General features: G+C 38.6%; 1 protein-coding gene across 1 annotated transcript in view; it reads left to right on the top strand.

The window, feature by feature from the left end:
- Positions 1-21,350, top strand: part of DNAH7 (dynein axonemal heavy chain 7) — a 261,052-nt gene that overhangs the window by 126,507 nt on the left and 113,195 nt on the right. The window contains exons 37-42 of the mRNA XM_078071131.1: positions 8,691-8,846; positions 9,689-9,857; positions 11,350-11,476; positions 12,705-12,924; positions 17,756-18,628; positions 20,618-20,847. Of these exons, the coding sequence (XP_077927257.1) occupies positions 8,691-8,846; positions 9,689-9,857; positions 11,350-11,476; positions 12,705-12,924; positions 17,756-18,628; positions 20,618-20,847 (1,775 nt within the window). The remainder of the gene's footprint in view (positions 1-8,690; positions 8,847-9,688; positions 9,858-11,349; positions 11,477-12,704; positions 12,925-17,755; positions 18,629-20,617; positions 20,848-21,350) is intronic.

Genomic DNA, 21,350 nt, shown 5'->3' with positions numbered 1-21,350 from the left:
CATATCCCTTGAAAGGAAAGGGTGTTTAATTAATATTTAATTTTCAAAATTATTTAATATTTGGAGGATTACTATGTAGTAATAAAACTGATCTTCTTTGACTTCTGGAATCATACCCATTGTGTGTTTGATAAGAAAATGCTACCTGCTATAACAGATAATGCCCAAAATCTCAAGTAACTTTACACAGTCTTAGTTCCCTTGGGTTTAGGAGATCATATTGAACAAAGACCAGTTCTTGCCTCTAGTTTCAGATTTCTAAAGGCAGAAAGCTGGCTGCAGCTAATAGTAAGTATCACCCGCAGATTTGTCATGACAAGAATGTGCAAGTTTTCCCAGGGTCAACGGGACGATATGGAAGATAAGTGGACTTCACCCTTCTTGGGACTCCATTCTAGATGACTGCCCACAGCCATGTGGGATCCCCGTTAGTTCCCTTATGGCAGAGAACTGTACAGTGTGCGTGTCCCTTTAGAATACCTAAATATCTTGCAGCTCTGCTCCTCTCAGAGAGCAAGCATTTGGAAGCTTTCCATGACAGCAGGCAAGACCGCATTAGCTAAGAGAGAACCACAGTGATGCCAGTAAGGTAGGACTTTTGCCTCTCTTTGTCTAGCTCTGCCCCCCACCTGGCTTTGGGGTGGGAAGAAGACCAGGAAGCAGGCAGAGGAGCCCAAAGAAGCCATCAGTGGTCCCTCTCATTGTAGGCTCTCAGTTTACACAGATTCGCCCACTTTATGACCGTACCCATCTAGTTCTTTATTGATTTTATATTTTAATCTGCTGATCTTTTTGAAATTTATTTGGGCATATAGTTAAACAGTTGTCCTGGTATCATTTATTGAATACTATCTTCCACAAAAGATTGAGATGGCAGCCTTATTATAATTTAAATGTGGTATGCATCAGGGAATATCCAAGAGCAGGGAGTGGAGAAGTTTAAACTGAGATTTTTAAATCAAGGTGTTGGTTTGACCAGGGTTAAAAAACAATCTTTCTGGAGGGAAGCATTATGATGGTGGAGTAGTAGGGGGACCCTGAGCTTGCCTTGTCCCTCAAACACAGCTAGATCAACATCAAATCATTATGAACAACTAGGAAACTGATCTGAGGATTAAGAAAACAATCTGCACAATTGGAGGGAGAGAATGTAGCCGATGTGCAGTTTGGAGATATGAATTGGGGGAGAGAAAAGCTGTGGTGCCATGGAGGGGAAGGGGCCCTTTTTGTGGAGAGAAGTCAGGGAGAGAGAGAGAGGGTGGGAGAGGAAGCAGCGTATAGGGTTAGTTCAAGACACTATGGTGCAGGGATCCCCTGGGTCGCACTGGGAGAGAAGGAAGGTTTGTCTTCTGGGAGTATGTTTGGAAGAGGGTATTGCCTCTCCAAGGGCGCCACTGATTGGCCGTTCAACAGCATGGGACAGAGGCGCAGGCAGAGGACAGATAACCTGGTGGCAGCTTTTCACTGTACTTCACCATAGACTTCAGGCACCACCGTGGCCGTGAGACTGCTTTTCTGAGACAGAACGGTGCTGGGCTCAGCTCTCCTCTCCCCTAGGGGAGAGCAGGTCTGCGCCTTGCCCGGTCCTTTAAGATTTCAAGTTTTGAATTCCAGCCACGTGCCAGAGATAAAACAGAGGAGAACTGTGGCGCTGGGCACAGATAGGTTGGGCGCAGGGATCTGATGAGGGCCTGGGACACAGGAGGGGAGATTATTTGTGTGAGTGTCTCCTGAACAGCGGTGGCCCCAAGGTCAGCTACCTGGAGAGGAGAGGATGGGGTGACGCTACCTTCCACACACACCCCAACGCCCCTCCCCGCCCCGCCCTTGCCCACCAGTGCAGTTGGACTTTAGACAGAACCACAGTGCCTCCAGGGGAGGCTGGAGCCGCTTACAACAAACCCCGCCCCCCTGCATCTTCACAAGGGTAGGTCTGGCTCTGAGCCCGCACAGCAGGCCTCTCTCTCAGAGGAACAATACAGCGCACCCCCCCACCCCCCGCCCCCACATACACCAAATCTACTGATCACTGAGTGCTCCAAAATGTCAGCTTCAGTTCTGGTGGAAATAGAACAAGGCTTTCTTTTTAAATATTTTTAAACTTTTTTAAAATTTCTTTTTGTTTTCTTTTTCTTTTTCTTTTTTTTTCTTTGGAATTAGGCTTATAGGTTTTTGCTCATTCCTTGGTTTGTTCCTTTTCTCGTTTTTTTGGATTAGGCTTCTCTCTTTTTTTCTTTTTCCTTCTTTCTCCCCCCTCCCCACTTTGGAATCAGGTTTATAGTTTTTTGTTAGTCTGTTTTTGTTCCTTTTCCTTTTCTCTCTCTTTCTCTCTCTCTTTTTTTTTTTTTTTTAGATGAGGCTTTTTTTCCCCAGGTTTATTTTAACAAACAAATCAAAGAAGCATACCTAGGTAAAGGTCCAAAGAGTCCCCATTGCAAGCAAGGAAGAACTCCACAGAGGACTGACCTCTGGGAAAGAGCAGCCAAAACACATCAGCAGAGTGCAAACAGCATACACCAGAAATGCTTTCAGAAATGCCTGGCCCTGGACGGAGTGTGACTCCTTCTTAATATTTTCACTCTCAGGAGTAGGAAACATAACAAGCTTTCATAACACACAAAAGAGAAACCTCGACATAATGACAAGATGGAGGAATTCTCCCCTAAAGAAAGATGAAGAAGAAATCACAGCCAGGGATTTGCTCAAACCAGATATAAGCAATGTATCTGAACAAGAATTTAGAACAACAGTCTTAAGAATACTGGCTGGACTTGAAAGAAGCATAGAAGACATCAGAGAAACACTGGCTAGAGAGATAAGAGATCTAAAAACTAGTCAGGCTGAAATAAAAAATGCTATGACTGAGACGCAAAACTGATTATATGTAATCACAGTGAGGATGGAAGAAGCAGAGGAAGAAATAGGTGATACAGAAGATAAAATTATAGAAGATAATGAAGCTGGAAAGGACAGGGAAAAAACCTATTAGATCACAAATATAGACTTGGGAACTCAGTGATTCCATAAAGCACAAGAATATCCATATTGTAGGAGTCCCAGAAGAAAAAGAGTGGGAAAGGGGGGTAGAAAGTTTATTAGAACAAATTATAGCTGAAAACTTCTTTAATCTGGAGAAGGAAACAGGTATTTAAGTCCAAGAGGCACAGAGAACTGCCTTCAAAATCAACAAAAACAGGTCAACATCAAGACATATCATAGTGAAAACTTGCAAAATACAGAGAGAATTCTGAAAGTAGCTAGGGAAAAGACATCCTTAACCTACAAGGGTAGACACATGAGGTTAGCAGCAGACCTGACCCCAGTAAATTGGCAGGCCAGAAGAGGATGGTATGAAATATTCAACATGCTATGGGGAAAAATATGCAGCCAAGAAAACTTTATCAGGCAAAGTTGTCATTCAGAATAGAAGGAAAGATAAAGAGTTTCCCAGACAAGCAAAAATTAAAGGAGTTTGTGAACACTAAACCAGCCCTGCAAGAAATATTAAAGGGGCCCCTTTGAGTGGGAAAGAGACCAAAAACAACAAAGACTAGAAAGGAAACAGAGACAATCTACAGGAACAGCAACTTTACAGCTAATACAATGGCACTAAATCATATCTATCAATAATTACTCTGAATGTAAATGGACTCAATGCTCCATTCAAAAGCCATAGGGTATCAGAATGAATGAAAACACAAACAAACAAACAAGACACATTGATATGCTGCTTACAAGACTCATTTTTGACCCAAAGACACCTGCAGATTGAAAGTGAGGGGGTGGAGAACCATTTATCATGCTAATGGTTATCAGAAGAAAACTGGAGTAGCCATATGTTTTTCAGCAAATTAGATTTTAAACCGAAGTCTGTAATAAGAGATGAAGAAGGTCACTACATCATAATAAAGGGGTCTATACAATAAGAAGATTGAACAATTGTAAATATTTATGCCCCCAAACTGGGAGCACCCAAATATATAAATCAATAACAAGCATAAGGAAATTCATTGATAATAATACAATAATAGTAGGGAAATTTACCACCCCACTCACAGCAATGGACAGATCATCTAAGCAGAAGAACGACAAGGAAACAGTGGCTTTGAATGACACACTGAACCAGATGGGTTTAACAGATGTTCAGATGTTTAGAACATTTCATCCTAAAGCAGCAGAATACACATTCTTTTCAAGTGCACATGGAACATTCTCCAGAATAGATCACATACTATGTCACAAATCAGGCTTAACCAGTACAAAAAGATTGAGATCATCATACCATGCATATTTTCTGACCACAATGCTATGAAACTTGAAGTCAATCACAAGAAAAAATTTGGAAAGATGACAAATCATGGAGATTAAAGAACATCCTACTAAAGAATGACTAGGAAATTAGAGAAGACCTAAAAAAATACATGGAAGTAAATGAAAATGAAAACACAACTGTCTAAAACCTTTGGAACATAGCAAAGGCAGTCATAAGAGGGAAGCATATAGCAATACAGGCCTCCCTCAAGAAGAAAAAAAGTCAAATACACAACTTAACCTTACACCTAAAGGAGCTGGAAAAAGAACAGCAAATAAAGCCTAAAATCAGGAGGAGGGAAAGAATTAAGTTTAGAGCAGAAATAAATGATATAGAAATAAAAAAAACCCAGCAAAACAGATCAACAAAACTAGGAGCTGATTCTTTTAAAGAATTAAAATTGATAAGCCCCACCCAGACTTAATAAAAAGAAAAGAGAAAGGACCCAAGTAAATAAAATCACAAATGAGAGAGGAGAAATCAAAACCAACAATGCAGAAATACAAACAATTATAAGAGAATATTATGAGCAATTATATGCCAACAAATTGGACAATCTGGAAGAAATGGATAAATTCCTAGAAACATATAAACTACCAAAACCGAAACAGGAATAAATAGAAAATTTGAACAAACCCATAACCAGTGAAGAAATTGAATAAGTAATCAAAAATCTCCCAACAAATAAGAGTCCCAGGCCATAGCTTCCCAGGGGAATTCTACCAAACATTTAAAGAAGAATTAATACATCTTCTGAAGCTGTTCTAAAAACAGAAATGGAAGGAAAATTTCTAAACTCTTTCTGTGAGGCCAGCATTACCTTGATTCCAAAACCAGACAAAGACCCCACCAGAAAAGAGAATTACCAATATTCCTGATGAATATGGATGCAAAAATTCTCAACAAGATACTAGTTAATTGAATCCAACAGTACATTACAAGGATTATTCACCATGATCAAGTGGGATTTATTCCTGGGCTGCCAGCGTGATTCAATATCCACAAATCAATCAATGTGATATACCACATTAATAAAAGAAAGGACAAGAACTATCTGATCCTCTCAATAGATGCAAAAAAAAAAAAAAAAAAGAAAGAAAGAAAGAAAAAGCATTTGACAAAATATAGCATCCTTTCTTGATAAAAACCCTCAATAAAGAAGGGATAGAAGGAACATACCTCAATGTCATAAAGGCCTTATAGGAAAGACCCACAACGAATTTCATTCTTAATGGGGAAAAAGTGAAAGCTTTCCCCCTAGGGTCAGGAACACAACAAGGATGTCCACTCTCACCACTGTTGTTCATCATAGGACTGGAAGTCCTGGCTTCAGCAATCAGACAACAAAAAGAAATAAAAGGCATCCAATTTGGCAAGGAAGAAGTCAAACTTTCACTCTTTGCAGACAACATGATAATCTATGTGGAAAACCAAAAAGATTCCACCAAAACATTGCTAGAACTAATACATGAATTCAGCAAAAGTGGCAGGATATAAAATCAATGTACGGAAATCTGTTGCATTTCTATACACCAACAATGAAGCAGTAGAAAAGGAATCAATCCCATTAACAATTGCACCAAAACCCATAAGATACCTAGGAATAAACCTATCCAAAGAGGTAAAAGATCTGTATGCTGAAAACTATAGAACAATGGTGAAAGAAATTGAAGAGAACACAAAGAAATGGAAAAACATCTCATGCTCACGGATTGCAAGAAAAAATATTGTTAAAATGTCTATACTACCCAAAGCAATCTACACATTCAATGCAATCCCTATCAAAATACCACCAGCATTTTTCACAGAGCTAGAACAAACAATCCAAACATTTGTATGGAACCACAAAAAACCCAGAATAGCCAGAGGAATGTTGAAAAAGAAAAGCAAAGCTGGAAGCATCACAATTCTGGACTTAAAGCTGTATTAAAAGTAATCATCAAGACAGTATGGTACTGGCACCAAAACAGGCACATAGATCAATGGAACAGAATAGAAAACCCAGAAATGGACCTATAAGTCTATGGTCATCTAATCTTTGACAAAGCGGGAAAGAATATCCAATGGAAAAAAGAGAGTCTCTTCAACACATGGTGTTGGGAAAACTGGACAGCGACATGCAAAGGAATGAAACTGGACCACTTTCTTATACCATACACCAAAATAAATTCAAAATGGATGAAAGACCTAAATGTAAGACAGGAAAACATCAAAATCCTAGGGGAGAACACAGGCAGCAACCTCTTTGACCTTGGCTGCAGCAACTTCTTGCTAGACATATCTCCAGAGGCTAGGGAAACAAAAGCAAAAATGAACTATTGGGACTTCATCAAGATAAAAAGCTCTGCACAGCAAAGGAAACAGTCAACAAAACTAAAAGGCAGTCTACAGAATGGGAGAAGATATTTGCAAATGACATATCGGATAAAGGCTAGTATCTAGAATCTATGAAGAACTCATCAAAATCAACACCCAAAAAATAAATAATCCAATCAAGAAATGGGCAGAGGACATGAATAGACATTTCTCCAAAGAAGACCTACAAATGGCCAACAGACACATGGAAAAATGCTCAACATCAGTCAGCATCAGGGAAATACAAATCAAAACCACAATGAGATACCACCTCACAGCAGTCAGAATGACTAAAATTAACAACTCAGAAAAATCAGATGTTGGCAAGGATGGGGAGAAAGGGAAATCCTCTTGCACTGTTGGTGGGAATGCAAACTGGTGCAGCCACTCTGCAAAACCATATGGAGGGTCCTCAAAAATTTAAAAACACCAGCAATTGCACTACTAGTATTTATCCAAAGGGGCACATGCACCCCAATGTTTATAGCAGCACTACCAACAATAGCCAAATTATGGTAAGAGCCCAAATGTCCATCAACTGATGAATGATAAAGATGTGTGGTGTATATATACAATGGAATATACTTAGCCATCAAAAAGAATGAAATCTTGCCATTTGCAACATCATGGATGGAACTAGAGTGTATTATGCTAAGCAAAATAAGTCAGTCAGAGAAAGACAAATATCATGTGATTTCACTCATCTGTGGAGCTTAAGAAACAAAACAGATGAAGGGAAGGAAAAATAAAAACAGAGAGGGAGGGGCGCCTGGGTGGTTCAGGTGGTTAAGCATCCTGCTCTTGATTTCAGCTCAGGTCATGATTTTGGGTCTTGGGATCAAGCCCCATGTGGGGCTTCACGCCCAGTGGGGTGTCTGCTTCTCTCTATCTCTCCCACCCTTCTTCCCTCCCTCCCTTTCCCTCTGCTCCTCCCCCAGCTCATGTGGGGTCTCTCTCTCTCTCTCTAAAACATAAATAAGTCTTTAAAAAAAAAAAAGAGAGAGGGAGGGAGGTAAACCATAAAACCATAAGTGACTCTTAACTATAGACAACAAACTGAGGGTTGCTGGAGGGGAGGTAGGTGGGGGGATGGTCTAAATGGGTGATGGGCATTAAGGAGGCATTTGTTGTGATGAGCACTGGGTGTTATATGTAAGTGAGGAATCACTAAATTCTACTCCTGAAACCAATACTACACTATATGTTAACTAACCTGAATTTAAATTAGAAAAATATACAAAAAACAAAGATCTTTCTGAAAGTATAGAGAAAGCTAAGGGATTTACCCAAGATATCATCAAGAGTCAAGGAATGGAGGCTTGACATTGTTAAAGGCAGTGGTTGGGGGAAAAGAAAGCCTTTTGTCATTTGTACCTTCATCCCAAATTCAGCCCAGGCATTAAACCTGCCCAGGGGAAAAAAATTACTTTTTACAAAATGGGGAACATACTTTGCATTTTATGTTATTTTTTTCTACCTAACAGAACGTAAATATTTTCTTAATGTCATTATTCTTTTACAAGATGATTTGTAAAACACAACATCTTGATTAAGAATCATTATAATTGCACCTGCTTTCCAGTGAAATCCATTTTGAAAATACAGTTATATTATTTAAGCTTCCTAACTAATAGAAAACTTGGTATTTAAGTGGAAAGATAAGCTATAATAAAATGAACATTGATCTGGAAAGAGACACATGGCAATCTGAATTCTTGCCCCACCCCTGAGACCATAAGCAAGTTTCTTAGCCTCTGAGTCGCCATGACCTCATGTTAAGAAGGTATGTGTACTTTGCATGGTGATTTTGGAAATCAGAGAAGTCACATGCATGAGGCCTGGACAAACAGGGACATGTCACTGGTATGGTAACTGTTATCTCTATTGATTCCATCTCTTCTTTCAATTGTTATGACACTCTAAGTTTAAATTCAAGTGTGTCAACAATGATGCTTAGTGTTTATTTTGAAATGTCAGTGCATAATTCCAACTATGGCTCATTTTATTATTTTCTGTTATATAGAACTTTCTTTTAAATCAACTCAATAAAGAAATCTACAAGCCTCTACTAATTAACTTCTCAGCACAAACTACAGCAGCTCAAACTCAGAATATTATCATGTCAAAATTGGACAAAAGAAGAAAGGGAGTTTTTGGTCCTCCTTTGGGCAAGAGAATGGTAATTGCTCTCTCTCAATGTGGTATAGCACTGGTCCTCTTCATGTCCCCTGCTACAGTCAGAACAAGGAAACCAGATATACTAGGACTTGACATCTTTTTGTACATTTTTTTTAATCACAAAATTTTTTAAAAATTTTATTTTTAAGTAATCTCTACACCCAACATGGGGCTCGAATTTACAACCCCAAGATGAAGAGTCGGATGCTCTACTGACTGAGTTAGCCAGGCGCCCCTTTAATCACAAATTTTGATTAAGTTTTCCTTAAAGTGTGTTCATATTTGCATGTGCATTAGACAACTTGACATTAAAAACAAGCAATTGCCCTTTGAATTAAAAAGTAGAATATTCATCTAGGAAATTATCTACCTTTCTAATTTTCTGATTAACATTTTTATTCAGCAGAATCTTGCTGCTTGCTCCTCTAGACCTTTAAACAACCCAGCTATCAATTGACTTTTCTGTGTTCCTGCCAAAAATACCCTCTGAGCCTCACTTGTCACCACTCAGAGGTTATAATCATTTTAAAATCCTACCTTTCTCATTTACTTTAATGTATTGAAATTGTATAAGGAAAAAGAGGAGGCATATTGATAAATTGGGTGAGAGGATGAATAAGTCCTCAACTCTTAATCTATAAAGGTTAGTAACGAGACTTTCCCTATTCTTTACAAGCATGGATGCTAGGGGATATTATTCTTGATTTGAAAAGAGACCATCATTTCTCACATATGTATGCTACAAGAAGATAATCTAATTCTTTGCCTCAACACTGTTGACACAATAGGACAATATATTAAGGTGATAATATTTTCTAATATCACTTCTCTTTTTACTCTCAGGTTGTCTTTGTAGATGATGTCAATATGCCTGCTCGGGAAGTATATGGGGCTCAGCCTCCCATAGAGTTGCTTAGACAATGGTTAGATCACTGGAATTGGTATGACCTAAAAGATTGTTCTATGATTAAACTAGTGGACATTCAAATCATGTGTGCTATGGGACCTCCAGGTACATTTTCTGAGTTTGCGATTACTAAGGTTGAGAATCACCCTGGTTTTATCTAGAGAGATGGCTAGAGAAAGAAAGAGAAACCCAACTGGACAATCTGAGTTACAATTTTTTGTGTATGTTTTCTCTGTGTATACCTTTGGCCCTATGGGAATGTACTATAATGGTCAACACTACAAAGTGGGTTGCCTTGCTTGGGGCCATTCTCCCACCAGTTCTTCCAGATCCTTTTTCTCCCACCTTCTGCGACTTAGCACTTCCTTTCTCTGTATTCTAAGGAACCCAGATCCCCATGAAGCAGCTCATTTCCCTCTGTTATGTTCCTTAATTCTTCAACTGTATGAAATCCCCGTTTCTACCCCAATCAAGTCCCATTCTAGTGAGTCTTTGGATTTAGACAGGCTGTGAAGAGGATTTTAAGTAGCAAACAGCCAAAAGAATTAACCCTTAAAGATTCTTTACATTTCTCGATGGAAATTGATAAACTCAAAGGAATCTATGCAGGGGAAATTTTTTTATGATGGGGTATCAAAAGTGGCTTGATTCAACTAACTAGACATTCTTAACTGTTTTTTTTTTTTTTTTTTTCCTGAACTGAAGCTGGTAGTCTAGTCTTTAAAAATTCATTTTCTCCATGTATCATTTCTTCAGGGAATCTCTTCGGTGTTTGCCTCCTGACCCCTGAACTTTTTTGACCTGTAACCCAGTCAGGTTGCTCTGAGTCAGTAATTGCTCTCAGCACACTTCCTGGGCCACTTCAAATGCTTTTTTTCTTTTCATTTTTTTTCTTTCAAGTTTTTGTTTAAATTCTAGCTAACTGACATACTGTGTAATATTACTTTGAAGTATAGGATTTAGTGATTCATCCACGTACATGCAACACCCAGTGCTCTCACAAGTGCCTTCCTTAATCCCCATCCCCTGTCTAACCCATCCCCCTGCCCACCACCTCTCCAGCAACCCTCAGTTTGTTCTCTATAGTTAAGAGTCTGTTTTATGGTTTGCCTCTGTTTTCTTTTCTAAAAAAAAAAAAAATAAGATTTGTCTATATATTTAAAGATAATACCAATAATTTTTTTAAATGTTGCATTCTAAGTTAGTTATTAAAGCCTCATATTTGAGGGGCTCCTGGGTGGCTCAGTTAGTTAAGAGTCCAACTCTTGATTTTGACTCAGGTCATGATCTCAGGATCATGAGATCAAGCCCTGCATCAGGCTCCACACACAGCATGGAGTCTGCTTGAGATTTTCTTTCTCTCCCTCTCTCTCTGCCCCTCCCTCCACTCATGCATGCTCTCTCTCTCTCAAAATAAATAAATAAAATCTTTAAAAAAAAAGCCTCATCTTTGAAAATGTAATCATTATTTTACAAAAGTGAGACAATCCCCAAATTTTTAAAAATGCAGGGATTGTCTCACTTTTGTAAAATGTTTGAGAAAATATTCTACTGTGTAGTAGTAACATTGTTAAGAGTTACTCTTTTTAATATTTAGGTGGTGGTCGAAATCCAGTAACTCCCCGATATATGAGACATTTCAACATTATAACAATCAATGAGTTTAGTGATAAATCCATGTTTACAATCTTCTCTAGAATCTTAACCTGGCATTTAAAAATCTGGTAAGTAATTTAAAGTGTGTTTCTTTTTTCATTAGGGGGTATAAAGTCTTTTGGAAACAGATCAATATAAGTAGTGCTTCTCAAACTATTCGCTGAAAACATCCCTAGATAAAGAAAGAGATAACAGGTAACATTGCTCCCCTCTGCTGCTCTCATCTCCAGATATGGGAGCATAATGCCAAGGGGCCAAAGTATCTTTCTCTTTTTGTCTGATGTCTTGAATTTTAGCCCCAAAATACATACAAATTTTGCACTCTGCTATATAGTATGTCCATGGCAGAATTATTAATGTTTTGAATTTTCACCATGTAATACAATTAATGCTGGAAAGGTGTATGTTAGGTTTATCCTGTGACTTTGATACCCTGTAGTAGAACTCGTGAGTTCCCCAAGGAGATTTATATCTAAGTTTGAGTGTAGCCTTTGAGCCTGAACCCTGGGGGAAATGTTGCTGCCTAACTCTGGACACTCAGGGCTTCTCCACATGGTGTGCAGAGGTCAGGGAGCCAAGTGGACCTGGGCAGTGCAAGTCTCCGCTCCCTGACGTCCATTCTCAGGAAATTGCCAATCCTTGCCCTATCCAGTGATGATGGAGAAAGACAGCTGGCTCCTCGCTGAGCCAGAAGTTAAAGATAGTCAAGTTTTTCCAAATGCATATTCATTCTACATGTTCTTTCTACCCCAGTTGTGCCCTTTGCCCTTCTTTTTTTAATCCCGACTCACTATTTCACTTTCTTTTTAACTCTCCTTTTTCTTTTCCTCTTTTTCTTATTTTTTTCTGTATTTTTATTTCCTTCCTTGTTTGCTCTGAAAATACTCATTTCACCAGTGTTCTTCAGGGATTCCTTTTATATGCAATTGAAAATGCTAAGGGGTGAAAGTGAGTAGGACACATTTGTCTAGTGGGTGCTTGATTTGAGTTATATAATTGGGGTTCCTCAGCTGGCTCTTTTGTCCGCTTACTTAAGTAGTTTTAAGTCCATTACATTAGTCCTGCCTTCCCGTGGAGTTTCTTTGAACATAAAACAAAATAATGAATGGAAAGTAGTTTTAAAAGAAATTAAAAGTCCATTATTATTATTATTATTATTATTATTATTAGAAATGGTAATCTTATAAATTAAATCAATTGATTTAATCAGAATAAATTTCACCGTAGGCATGCTCAGTATCATTTATGTATCATATATGCTAACATTTTCTTTTTTTATTAAATTTTTTTTTTAAGTTATAAATTTCCAGACGATTTTCTAGATTTGACCACACAAATTGTTAATGGTACAATGGCTCTATATAAAGAAGCCATGAAGAATCTCTTGCCTACTCCAGCTAAATCTCACTACTTGTTCAACCTCCGTGATTTCTCCCGTGTCATTCAGGGAGTTTGCCTGTCCAGACCAGAAACAGCAGAAACCAAAGTAGTGATTAAACGTCTCTGGGTTCACGAGGTAAATTTTTGTGTTACTGAAATATGATTATGCTAGAAACAAAGATTTTATCATGGCAGCAACTGGGTAAAAAGAAACATTTAGCAGTTTATATTGTTGATGCGTTCAGCTATTTGGCATTATGAAGGCCAATGATCAAGGTAATTTAAAAGAATATTTAGCACTAATATATCTTATGATATTTAAAAAGGATTATCTCCCGTTTTTAGAAATTTTTGTTGACTTACAAGATATTTCAAAGTAGGTATCACTTTGGGTCAATCTCCTTTAAGTGACTTAATCCTTGATAGTTTGATTTCAAATAATTTTTGAGATGGAATATATTTTAAGGAGCTGTTTTTATAAGAAATGAATGTGTTTATCTACAGTACTTACTTGTTATTTCTAGATGCCAAAACAACTGCAAAGCAAACCAGTTTTGAAAGCATAAAACTACATTAAAAATATATTTAAGTTCTTTTTGGAAAGAGGTATATGGGTGAACATTTTCTTATAAAAACTTATGGAAGGAAGGAGAGAAAGAATACAAAAAATAAGGCATCAAAAATAATTTAATATCTTAAAAATAAAGAATTATAGGAAAATAAAAGAAAAAATGTTTTATTTTTAATATGTAAATAATATAGCTATTTAATTTTAATAATGTAGTTAAGAAATCTAGAAAATAGGAATGTACTATGTTAAAACCATGTGCTATAGAGATAAAAATTTCAAAAGGGCATTTAGAAATGGAATTTTTAATGTAATGAAACTCATAATATAATAACTTGAAATTTTTAGTGAGTACTTCATATTCATATAATGTAATGAGTTTAAGTTCTCAGCTCAAAATCTTCCAATAGCACTCTACTTCATTGGGAGGGATTAAACATAAACTTCAGGTGGCCCATAAGATTGCCTATGTGTACCTCTTTTCTGGCTCCCCTCAGGCTGCCTCTTGCTCTCACACTCATTCAACTTCACCAGCAATACAGGCCGACTGGCTGTTCTCTCTGCCCCAGATCCTGTGGGTTAGCTTCCTACTGCCTTTGATCAAATCTTTCCTTCTTGATGAGGCCCACACTGACCACCCTATTGTATACAACAGGCTCACACCCCACTAGCAGTTCCAGTCTTTCTTGACTTTACTCTATTTTTCTTCTTTACATAGCATTTATCAGCATCTAACATACCATATAATTTATTTGTCATGTTTATTGTCCATCTCCCTCAGATAGCAGGCAAGCTCCAAGAGGTCCCTGATTTATCCACAGTGCTGAGAACAGTGCTAGACACATTGTTCTCAACATTTCAAAAAAAATAGGAAGTGATTGAACTCAACACTCTATTTTTGCTTTGTTTCTATTCACTCAAAAAAGATTTCCTAAGGGTCTGATATGGGTCAGATACTACTTTGGGTGTCCTTTTCCTTTCCAGACACTTTTACCAAATCAGAAGACCTAATGTGATTTTATTAAATAGGTTTCAAGGTATGAAACTGGCTTACTATTTTACATTCTCTTTGGCTTCTCCATGGCTTTCAAACATTTGTGTGCATAACATCTGATTTGCTTATTAAATATAGTTATTCTGCACAAGTGACCCAAGGAAAAAAATAAATTAGATTTCATCAAAGTTAAAAATGTTCATGCTTCAAAGGATACTGTCTAGAAAGTGAAAAGACAACCCATAGAATGGGAAAAAATATTTGCAAGTCCTACATCTGATCAATGTCTCATATCCAGAAAACATAAAGAACTATTACAACTCAACAGTAAAAGACAAATAAACCAATTTAAAAGTGGGCAAAGGATTTGAATAGACATTTCTCCAAAGATGATATATGGATGGCCAATAAGCACATGAAAAGATGTTCAACATCATTAGTCATTGGGGAAATGCAAATCAAAACCACGGTAAGGTATACCTCGCACCCACTAGGATGGCTGTCATCCCAACGACAGATAATAACAACTGTTGGTTAGGATGGTGGAAGAATCAGAGCCCTTGTCCACTGCTTATGAGTATGAAAAGTTGTGCAGCTGCTTTGGAAAACAGCTAGTTCCTCAAAACGTTACACATAGAGTTACCACATGACCCAGCAGTTCTGCTCCTAGTCATATACTCGAGAGAACTGAAAACATATGTCCACACAAAAACTTGTACACGAATGTTATTAGAATTATTCATAATAAACAAAAAGTGGACACAACTCACATATACATCAGCTGATGAATGGACAAACAAAATGTGGTATATACATACAATGGAATTTTATTCAGCCCTAAAAAGAAATACCGACACATACTACAACATGGATGAAACTAGAAACATCATGCTAAGTGAAAGAAACCAGATTATGTTATATGATCCCATTTATATGAAATGTGCAGAATAAGCAAATTAATAGTGACAAAAAGTAGAGTAATGGTTGCCAAGGGTTGTGGGGGGTGCTGGGGGACAGTAAGGAGTGACTGCTAATGGGTACAGGGTTGCTACGTAGGGTGATGAAGAGGTTCTAGAATTAGAGAGTTGTGAAGTTTGCTCAAGTTCGTGAATATTATAAAAACCACTGAATTATATGCTTTAAAAGAGTGAATGTTTTGTGAATTATATATCAATTAAAACAACCTGTAATTACGGCTTGGAGATAAATAAACTCAAAGCATAAATACAATATAATAAAAAATATTCCAGAGATCACCTCTCTTGGAATGATGTAGATTTATAATAGAAAAATTTTACATATCAACTTTTTAAAAATGGAAGAGGGGGCAGCAGAATCAGAAGGTAGAGAGAAGGGGATCAGCAGAAGTGAGCATGAGAGAGCCTGAGGTACTGGAAGTGTTTTGTATCTTGATCTTGGTGGTGGTGACATGGGTATATAAATGTGTAAAAATTCTTGGAGCTGTACACTTAGGATTTTTGTATCTTATATAAAGAAATATAAGTAGACAAATAAGATACTCCCAGGCACCATCTTGAAAGTTTTCAAGTCAGGGTCCAGAGTAGGCCCCTGCCATCTGCACTTTAGCAAGTACCCCAGATGATTCAATACAGGTGTGGTGACAGTCCTTGAGAAGTACTACCTTAGGTTCTTGCTAAATAGCCTGCTAGATAATAGTATGACTTACTTCATCTTCAGCACGGATACCTGACATGTGAGGTTAGCTTGATTTAGGTTTCTCCTCCCATAGGAATATTGTACAACGTCTTCAGTACCTGAAATTCACGAGGTGACTAGTGGCATATGTCAGGAAACTAGCTTGTCCCATAAAGAAATAGCTTTTGAACCGGTGAGAGTATGCACAAAGCCTCACTCCTACTATTTGCCTACACAGCCACCACTGCTAGAAGAAGCGATCACACTATTATGGTACCAGCTTGACAATAGTGAAAACACTAAAATCATTACTCTTGAACACCATTAGGCTGATTTCAAAGTGGCTTGTAATAATTTTATTTCTGAATTTTATAGTGTTTCCACATAGGTTGTCATTTTATTCTTGCCATACAACTGGAATGTAATGCCAAGCAGGTATCCCTGTTTCCATTTTATAGGTGAAGGAGCTGATGCAGACAGGTTTCAGTCATTTCCCCCAAATGACAGAAGTTTTGCTGACACAAATATGCATTGCTTCTATCATAGGCATATTAGTCAGCTAGAGCTGCCGTAACAAAATACCACAGAGTGGTTTAACAACAGAAATTTATTTTCTCATAGTCCTGGAGGCCAGAAGTCCAACTGCAAGGTGCCACCAAGTGTGGGTAGATGGCTGCCTCCTCACTGGGTCCTCACATGGCCCTTCCTCTGCGTACCTGCAGAGAAAGAGTGGAAACTCTCTTGTCTCTTCCTCATCTTATACAGACAGGCCTATGGGACTAGGGCTCCACCCTTGTGACCTTATTTAACTTTACCTCCTTAAAGGACTTCTCTCTTAATATAGTCATATTGGTGGTTAGGACTTCCACATGAATTTGGGGGCTGGGGAGGAACACCATTCAGTCCAAACAGATAGTAACCAGGGGACACTTAACACCACTTTGAGGAAATAGTTGTTTTATGTGACAAGCCTGGTTAACTATTTCTTACAGTCCCATAACACGTACATATCACCAGAGTTTATTTTAGTAGATTGCCATCTGCAGTGACTTACAACAAAAATAATAAATGTGCAAAACAAACTTGGCTTTCACCTAAGGCAAAAAAAAATATGCTTTAAAAAATAATATGATTCATTTGCCAATAATTTTCAGAATGTTCCCTGGCTTGGAAAAAGGAAGGATCACTGCAAAGGAGTGCCCAGCTTCTTTATCTGTATCTGAGTGACCAGCAAAGGCAGCTACTTTCTTTCTCTAGTCCTTTTTTCTTTCTCTAGTCATTAATATTCTTTTTTAAAAAAATATTTTATTTATTTATTTGAGAGAGAAAGAGAGCAAGAGAGAGAGCATGAGCTGGGGGAGAGGCAGATGGAGAGGGAGAGGCAGGAAGCCTGATGTGGGGCTCAATCCCAGCACCCTGGGATCATAACCTGAGACAAAGGCAGACACTTAACCGACTGAGCCACCCAGCTGCCCCAGTCATTAATATTCTTTACATCTCTATAATCTTCTGTTCCCCCAAATAGCCTTTATTAATAACTGTATGTAACTGTATTATCTAAAATATATATGATCAAAATTAATATTTAAAATAAGCATTATTATGAGTCCATCCTGATTATTTGGCTATGCTTTTAATAAAACCCATAGAAATTTCCTGGAGTACTTTTTATGTGACTTGAGATTAATATGTAAATAAAACTACAAAAATAGAAGAATCAATTCCTAATGCTGCTTCTTAATTATTCAGGTCCTTAGAGTATATTATGATCGCCTTCTGGATAATGCAGATAGAAGTTGGCTTATCAACTACATTCAAGAAATTTTGAAAAAATACATGGATGAAGATTTTCATGAGCTTTTTCAGCACTTAGATTTCGATAATGATGGCGTGGTGGAAGAAGATGACTTGCGTAGCTTAATGTTTTGTGATTTTCATGATCCCAGGCGGGAGGACACCAACTACAGAGAAGTTGAGGATGTGGATAATCTTCGGGTGATAGCAGAAGCTCACCTAGAAGAATACAACAATATGAGCAAAAAAACCATGAGCCTTGTCTTGTTCCGATTTGCCATAGAACACATCAGCAGAATTTCCAGGATCCTGAAGCAGCCTCGCAGCCATGCTCTTCTGGTTGGTGTTGGAGGGAGTGGAAGGCAGTCTGTCACCAGATTAGCTGCCCACATGGCTGACTATTCAGTTTTTCAGGTTGAAATCTCCAAGGGCTATGATACTTCTGAGTGGCATGAGGATTTAAAAGTGATCTTAAGGAAATGTGCCGAAGGTGAGATGCAGGGTGTCTTCCTGTTTACAGACACTCAGATAAAAAGGGAGTCATTTCTAGAAGATGTCAACAATCTGCTGAATGCCGGGGAGGTTCCAAATCTCTTCGCGTTAGATGAGAAGCAGGAGATATGTGATAAGATGCGTCAGTTAGATCGCCAACGGGATAAAACCAAACAAACAGATGGAAGCCCCATAGCTCTTTTCAATATGTTTATCGATCGCTGCCGCAACCAGCTGCATGTGGTCCTCGCCATGAGTCCCATTGGAGATGCATTCCGGATCCGCCTTAGGAAGTTCCCTGCTCTTGTTAACTGCTGTACTATTGACTGGTTTCAGGTATTGCCATGTACATTTTAGATAGACTTCTGGAAATGTTGAATCTTTGTAACATCATCATGACTTATTTTATAGACTCCCCCCCCCAAATGTAACTGAGCAGAATTTTCTGATCAATGATAATGTATGAAATTAGAATTCACGAAATCATCATAAGAGAAAAGCATTAAGCTCAATATATTACAGAAGGTTTTAGGATAAGTTTGAGTATCAGTCATGGTCCTGACAGGGAACAGCACACCGAAGGCTTCACTGAGAAAAACTGAATGAAGGAACTGTTCCCAGAGCTGTAGGTGGGGTTAAAGGAACTGAGAGGGGACAGTGGAGCAGTTAGGAAGGGGTAGAGCATAGCAGGGAGCTTTACTACAGCTTGGGCATAAAGGGGAAGAGGAGGAGAGCATGTCACTGGGGCTCGGAGCTGTGGAAGTAGGATTACCTGACAGGAGCAGGAACCCAAAACATAGGACTAGGCTCCTGCTAGAAAGGAAGGGAGGGTATGAATAGTCCTACCCATCTCTTCTTCCAGTCTCTTTCCATTAGCCAAACCCAACAGGAAGTCAAAAGGAAGAAAGCCAGAGTGACACTTGTGGTAGTTAACTTTGGTATCAGGAAGCACAGAGCAGATGAGACAAGGGTGTGCGGTGGGGAGTTCGTAGGCTGTGGCAGAGGTCCTGTGAGTGTTTTTGGCCTTGGGGAATTTACATAGCCCCTCTGTTCCTCCATTTCCTGCTGAGCCTGTTTCACGCAAAACAGATTTATTGAACCCTTGCTCAATAGCAGGTACTATTCTAAAAGCTGGAAGTGAAAAGGAAAGTGAAATAGACAAGGCTTCTGATCTCGAGCTTATTTTCTAGAGACAGACAAATTAGCAAAAAATCATTCCGTCAACAAGGTGGCATATAGAGAGTAAAAGCCTTTCTGAAGAGGTGACCTTTGAAGAGGAAGCATGCCAGATAAAATGTGCCAGTACTGAGAGCATCTGGGTGGAGGGCATAAACTAGTGAGGGCAAGGGGCTGGGGTAAGAATGGGTGTGTCAGGGGACACGGAGGTGGCAGGCGCCGAGTAACTGAGGGGGAAGAAGTAGAGGTGAGCTCAGAAAGGTGGGAAGGGCCCAACAGGCAGAGATTTACAAGTTGGTTTGGGATTTGATGTACGCCGGGAAATCTTTGAAGGATTATTAATTGGGGAGTGTGACATGAGCTAATTTACATTTTGAAAAAAATCCCTCTGGCAGCTGTAGAGAGCCACACAAGCAGGGAGACCAGTTAGGCCACCGTTGGAATGTTCCAAGCAGATGAAAACAGAAAGTTGAATTGGGATGGCTGTAGTTGATGTCGGAAGAAGAGAAAGGATTGGGAAGCTATTGTGCGGAGGGTGCCTATAGAACTTGTTTATGGGACGGATGAAGGGTTGAGAAGGAGGAGAGGTATTGAGGATGATTCCTGCATTTTGGCTGGAGCAAGGGGTGGATGGTGGTGATGTTTACCAAGTTGGGGAAGATGGCAACTACTTGGGAGGAGATAGGAACCACATTTTGGACTTGTCCCGAGTTTGAGATAACTTTAAGAGAAATCAAAGTGATAGTCATTCAGATGATTCTGGAGTTTAGAGGAAAGGATAATAACATTTACCCCAGAGAATTATTGGGAGAATTCAATGAGATGATACTGGTAGGATGCACATAGAAATAGACATTCCATAAGTTTAGTTCCTTTCCTCTTCCTTGCTCCTACAACACTCAAGAACAGTTTCTCTAACCTTTGAACAAACCATGAAGAATCAATATTACTTGTACTAGCTACTGGCTCCTAAGTGTGCAAGTCCTTGGTTGGGGGGGGGAGGGAGTTCCTCATGGAAGTGTCTCTCCTGCCCCATCCCTCATGTGTTCCTCTCCATTTCTGACATCGATAAATCACAAAGGACTGCAGTAGTAACAGACTTACAGTAGTCACTTTGATCAAGTACTAACTCATTTATCTTAAATTTAGTCATGGCCTGAAGATGCACTCCAGGCAGTTGCCTCACGCTTCTTGGAAGAAATTGAAATGTCAGAGGAAATACGAGAAGGCTGTATCAACATGTGTAAAAGCTTCCACACTTCTACTATAGATTTATCTACATCCTTCTATGTTGAACTTCAAAGATATAATTATGTGACTCCTACCTCTTATCTTGAATTAATCTCCACCTTCAAAATCTTGTTGGAAAAGAAAAGAAGGTAAAAATGAAATTTCATATTTCTGTTTATTTATGTATTTTAAAGAGAGCACGCACAAGTTGGGGCAGGGGCAGAGGGAGAGAGGGGGAAAGAGGGGCAAACAGACGCCACACTGAGCATGGAGCCTGCTTCCGGGCTCGATCTTACTACCCAAGAGTCAGACGCTCAACCGACTAAGGCATCCAGGCACCCCAAAATTTCATATTTCTAAGTAAGCTATGGTGATTTTAAAATATTTGTGTGTACAAAAATGACATAGCTATGATGTAGAAATTTATATTGTATATACATATATATGTGTTTGTACTGTGAATATTGTTTTATATATATATATATATATAAATCTTTAAGTGATTTATTTTGCAAACATCTTTAGGATGGGGAGAGGTCTTATTCTTTTGTATAGATGGGTTGTCTGGCACATTGTAAATGCATAATCATATTTGTTGAAGGAATAAAGGCTTGCCACTCAGAGCTGGGCTAAGACTCCAGGATCCTTTGAC

This window comes from Halichoerus grypus, chromosome 4, assembly GCF_964656455.1.
Source record: "Halichoerus grypus chromosome 4, mHalGry1.hap1.1, whole genome shotgun sequence".
NCBI lineage: Eukaryota > Metazoa > Chordata > Mammalia > Carnivora > Phocidae > Halichoerus > Halichoerus grypus.
The sequence above is the reverse complement of the archived record's forward strand: the minus strand, read 5'-3'. Positions and strand labels throughout refer to the sequence as shown.